General features: G+C 39.6%; 2 protein-coding genes across 5 annotated transcripts in view; one reads left to right on the forward strand and one right to left on the reverse strand.

The window, feature by feature from the left end:
- Nucleotides 1–1,317, reverse strand: LOC113202648 (exosome complex component RRP41). The gene is made up of 5 exons (XM_026416990.2): nt 1,153–1,317; nt 909–1,075; nt 619–828; nt 323–532; nt 1–237 (listed from the first exon to the last, which is right to left on the reverse strand). Exons 2-5 carry the CDS (start codon nt 1,068–1,070, stop codon nt 55–57), a joined length of 765 nt encoding a protein of 254 aa, XP_026272775.1. The 5' UTR covers nt 1,071–1,075; nt 1,153–1,317; the 3' UTR covers nt 1–54.
- A 14-nt stretch (nt 1,318–1,331) lies between these two features.
- Nucleotides 1,332–4,720, forward strand: part of LOC113202646 (aspartate--tRNA ligase, cytoplasmic) — a 10,480-nt gene continuing 7,091 nt past the window's right edge. The window contains exons 1-12 of one of the 4 annotated variants that reach the window (XR_008011941.1): nt 1,332–1,480; nt 1,944–1,993; nt 2,083–2,170; nt 2,249–2,450; nt 2,543–2,645; nt 2,731–2,911; nt 2,992–3,307; nt 3,394–3,541; nt 3,627–3,816; nt 4,018–4,098; nt 4,214–4,325; nt 4,432–4,672. Coding sequence is in view for 3 of the 4 variants with exons in the window: in XM_026416987.2 (XP_026272772.1) it covers nt 1,953–1,993; nt 2,083–2,170; nt 2,249–2,450; nt 2,543–2,645; nt 2,731–2,911; nt 2,992–3,307; nt 3,394–3,541; nt 3,627–3,816; nt 4,018–4,098; nt 4,214–4,325; nt 4,432–4,595 (1,626 nt within the window). In the remaining variant the exon portion in view is untranslated. Of the gene's footprint in view, nt 1,481–1,591; nt 1,797–1,943; nt 1,994–2,082; nt 2,171–2,248; nt 2,451–2,542; nt 2,646–2,730; nt 2,912–2,991; nt 3,308–3,393; nt 3,542–3,626; nt 3,817–4,017; nt 4,099–4,213; nt 4,326–4,431; nt 4,673–4,720 lie in introns of those variants that run through there. The other 3 variants (XM_026416987.2, XM_026416986.2, XM_052273880.1) reach the window with 3 other exon arrangements.

Consider the following 4,720-nt stretch of genomic DNA (forward strand, 5'->3'; position numbering starts at 1 on the left):
ATTTATATATCTCAGTAAGAATTTATCTTAACACATACACAATTTTAAAAAGAGTTAGAGGACAATACCAGCCCTGTCTACTTGCCCCCATCCACTGGCTCGACCAGTCTCTTCCACGTGTTTTCGAACAGTATCATCCAATATTCTATGGATATCCTTGCACCCCTCTAATGCTCTCTCCAGTACTTTCGGTAGATGATCAGAATGAAAGCGCTGTGACATTTCCATTAGGGCAACCTGAATTGAAAAAAGGCAAAACAATATTAAAGATATGTTGATATAACAACAGACGGGGATTAGTGGAGAGTTTAAAAATACCAACCTGTCCAGAAATTGGAAGAGAAGCAACAGTTAGATTTGGACCGCCTGTACTTTCCTCCAAATGGCTGATGTCAACTAAAGGAATTTCACCATTGGCTAAACTTGCTGAACACGCAACAGCATATTCTCGCATACCAACGCCAGCATCTACCAAAGCTAATGTAGCTGCATTGACACAAGCACAGTAGTTACCCCCATCTGCTTGCAAAACCTTTAACAGAGAATCATAGAAATCTCAGCACAAACATTAATGACAGTGATTTTTAAAGGAATAGGCTAAATTTCAGTTAAGATTACCTCTACAAAGATATCTAACTGACTACGTGGATACAGCTCTGTCCTTATTGCTGACACTAATGCTTGTCGAAGATGAATTGACATTTCTTGGCTTTTCCTGTCACCACGAGGTCTATTTTTCCTCTCCCCTGTACTGAACACTGCCATACTGTATTGACAGTTGACAAAGGCTTCATCATGTGGAGCTCTGTTTCTTGCCTGTCCTCTAGGCTTTAACATGTAAAATACATATTGTGAGAAAACTTGAAAGGAATTACAGGAAGTCAAAGGAAATGGAGGTGCTCTTTTACCTGATGCGGTCCGTAGACAGTTGCCAGAACCTTGGTGTTGCCTTGTTCAAGATAAGCGCTCCCATCAGCTTGATTGAACACGCCCATTTTGCATCTAATATTTCGCAATTCATCTGGCCGTCTGCCATCCAAGCGCAAGCCTTGATCTGATAAAAGATCCATTGGACCTAAACACAGAATCAAAACAATTATGCCACACTTTCTTGGGGGTTAAGGCGAACCATAACAATCGAGAAATACTAACAAAACAGAAGGTGACCGGTTCAAAAAACGTATGGTGTGAAAACTTCTGTTCGACTTGCTTCACGAAGAAAGTTCAAATCACGTAAATAATTGTGAATGAGAATGAAATGAAAATAAACACAACCAGCCACTAAAAACACCTAACGCGTTCGCCGCGCTACCACTTTGAATAATCGGCAAGGCACATATTTGCAGTCATCACCGTCGTGCCCATAAAAGCTGTGCTGCTGTGCTGTCTGCTCCGTACTTTACTTTGTGCCGAAGAACAGTGGATAACGAGGCGGCAGACGTAATCTCCTTGTACGTGGAAGCACAAATCCCGGTGTACGGTGAGCCAGTTTCGAATATCCTGTTATCCCCTAAAAACGCGTTATTAATCGCCATCTCGTGGTGTCTCTGAGTCTCAATCTTCGGTTCGCCAATAACCTCTTCACATGGGCCGGCTCCCTATATTTTTCTGCAGTGAATCCGAAAGTGTCAATTTACCAGATATTTGCCTCTGCCCAGGTTTTTGTACAAATTTTATGGCCGCAATAAATTCACATTAGCATAGTTAATTGTTGCCTTTTAAGCCACCTGCACATACTGCCTAGTTGCTGAATAGTTACAAAAGAGATAATAATCCTCTATATTATTTTATAATTTGTAAGTTTTCTTTTCAATGAAGTGTGTGCGCTTGATTCATTATTATTTCTTTCTATTATTCTTTTTTTGGTGATAGTGAAATTACGTAAATGGCGCTTTGCCTTTTTTGCCTCATTGCATCATCTTCAGATTTTGCTCTGGTTTCAGGTCATTACCATGGTGGTTGCTGAGAAAAATCCTGACAGCGCTGCTGAGACGTGAGTATTGCCAACTTTAATTTTGCCTTGAGAAATTTGTTTAGATTTGCTCTAGGAAAAGGCCATTCTTCTTGCCCTTTATTTTTCAGTGTTGATGGAAAGTCAAAGAAACAGTTGAAGAAAGAAGCTAAGGATGCTGAAAAAGCAGCCAAGAAGGATGCCCACAAGGCAGCAAGGGTATGCCGAGTGTTGAGATAGACAGTGTGATGCATTTTGTTTCATACCTTAATTGTTTTGCTTTTTCAAAAAATTCAGGGTGGTGGAGGTGGTGCCGAAGAGGCTGAGGATGGTGGTGTTGACACATCAGCTGGAAAGTATGGTTCACTTGGAATGATTCAGAGCAATGGAGATACTCAACTTGCAGCCAGACAGTTTGTTCATGTGCGTGACCTTGAAAATGACAAAGCTGATCAGATAGTCTGGGTAAGAGGTCGTCTTCACACCAGCAGAGCTAAAGGTGAGTGAAAAGTCAGCACTTTACTTGCATCTGTTTGTTGCTCACCTACACCATTCTAAAATTTTCCTTTCCTCAACTTTTTCTAATTACAGGCAAACAATGTTTTGTTGTTTTGAGACAGCAAGAATTCACAGTTCAGGGTCTCCTTGCTGTCAATGACACCATTAGCAAACAGTTTGTTAAATTTGCTTCCAAGTGAGTAAATTCTTTCTCCATTTAACTGAAAATACCATGTATCTGCTTTTATTATTTTTTTGACATCAGCTTTTATTTTTTTAAGTGTTACCAAGGAAAGCATTATTGATGTGGAGGCCAAAGTATCAAAGGTGCCAAAAAAGATTGAGTCATGCAGCCAGAAGGATGTGGAACTACACATCCAGCAATTGTGGACTGTGAGCAGTGCGAAGAGTCAGCTGCCACTACTTATTGAGGATGCATCTCGGCCTGTAAAGGATGAGGAGGTATTATTAATGTTATGTTGTCCTTAGTGGAATAGATAGTCCCTCAGTGTACAGTATGTAAAATTTCAACTTCTTTGCAGGAAGGAGAAGGTCTTAACATTCGTGTGAATCAAGATACTCGCCTGGACAACAGAGTTTTAGATCTGCGTACTCCTGCTAATCAGGCTATCTTTAGGATAGAGGCTGGAGTCTGCCAATTGTTCCGTGATATTCTCACTAAAAAGGGTTTTGTGGAAATCCACACACCAAAAATTATTTCTGCTGCCAGTGAGGGAGGAGCTAATGTTTTCACTGTGTCATACTTCAAGAGCTCAGCATACTTGGCACAGAGTCCCCAACTGTACAAACAGATGGCTATTGCTGCTGACTTTGACAAAGTCTTCACTGTGGGTGCTGGTAGGTGTCAATTCATTTTTATTATTATATTCATTAGTTTTTATTTGCTGCTACAAGGTACCTATTTTTAACTTTTACAAAATTAGTTTTCAGAGCTGAAGACAGTAACACCCATCGTCATCTTACTGAATTTGTGGGTCTTGATCTGGAGATGGCATTCAAATATCATTACCATGAAGTAGTTGATACCATTGGAAATACTTTCACTGAGATCTTCCGAGGCCTACGTGACAAGTAAGAGTTAAATTTATTACAACTTTCTCAATTTAAAAAAAATTATCTCAATAATCGGTCAACTAAACTTACTATTTTATTCTAGTTTTGCCGTAGAAATTGCTACAGTTGGACAGCAATTTGCAGTTGAACCTTTCCAATTTTTGGATCCTCCCCTCAAGCTAGAGTTCCCACAAGCTATTGCTATGCTACGTGAGGCTGGTGTTACCGTTGGGGATGAAGATGATCTCAGCACTCCTGATGAAAAACTCTTGGGTCGTCTTGTGAAAGCTAAGGTGAGTAAACATCAGAAAACCTGCTTCTTGGAGCACTTTTGTCAAATTACTAGAATGCAATATTACCTAATAGTGGAAGCATTATAGTTTTAAACCTGCAAGCATAGATGAGTTAGAAATTAGAATTAAATGTCTCACCTAAGATGCATGCCATTGCTGATCTGCTAACAACCCTTTGTGTTTTTTTCTTCTACTTTGCAGTACAACACTGACTTTTACATCCTTGATAAATATCCATTGGCTGTAAGACCCTTCTACACAATGCCTGACCCCAACAACAAGGTAAGTCCTTAATGACTATACTATCTACTTTGATTTTCAGTAGTGACATTCATTTACATCACATTGTACAATTAGTACCAGCAAAATATAAAGAATGGTTTCATTTGTTTTTCAGAAAGCATCAAATTCTTATGACATGTTTATGAGGGGTGAAGAAATTTTATCTGGTGCCCAGCGTATACATGACCCAGAGTTCCTCATTGAACGTGCTAAACACCATGCAGTAGGTACGTGAAGTGCCAACATTCATTTAACTGTGCACTGAAACCACTGAGTACTTTTATGCAATAGAATTTGACAACATATTTTAATGATTCTCTTTCTCTGTTCCAGATTTGGAAAAGATCAAGGCTTACATCGATGCATTCAGATTTGGTTGTCCTCCTCACGCAGGAGGTGGTATTGGTATGGAGCGAGTTGTTATGCTTTACCTTGGCCTTGACAACATTAGGAAAACATCCATGTTCCCTCGTGACCCCAAACGTATCACCCCTTAAAATGAAATGCTTAATCTGACTGCTTTGTGCCTTAATTTAAGACTGACCCAGTACATTTCACTGAAACCCTTTGATGCTTAAATTATTGCTATTTTGGACATCTTTGAGTTATCTGCAACTCTGGA

This window comes from Frankliniella occidentalis, unplaced genomic scaffold (assembly GCF_000697945.3).
Source record: "Frankliniella occidentalis isolate FOCC.00 unplaced genomic scaffold, Focc_3.1 Scaffold310, whole genome shotgun sequence".
NCBI classification, from domain to species: Eukaryota; Metazoa; Arthropoda; class Insecta; order Thysanoptera; family Thripidae; genus Frankliniella; species Frankliniella occidentalis.

Excerpts from the sequence above, each read along its gene's own strand:
- LOC113202648 (XM_026416990.2), bottom strand. The coding sequence starts at position 1,070 with ATGGATCTTTTATCAGATCAAGGCTTGCGCTTGGATGGCAGACGGCCA. Across the intron at positions 533-618 it reads AGTTAGATATCTTTGTAGAG|GTTTTGCAAGCAGATGGGGG; the intron begins GTAATCTTAACT and ends TCTCTGTTAAAG. Across the intron at positions 238-322 it reads CTCTTCCAATTTCTGGACAG|GTTGCCCTAATGGAAATGTC; the intron begins GTTGGTATTTTT and ends TTTTCAATTCAG.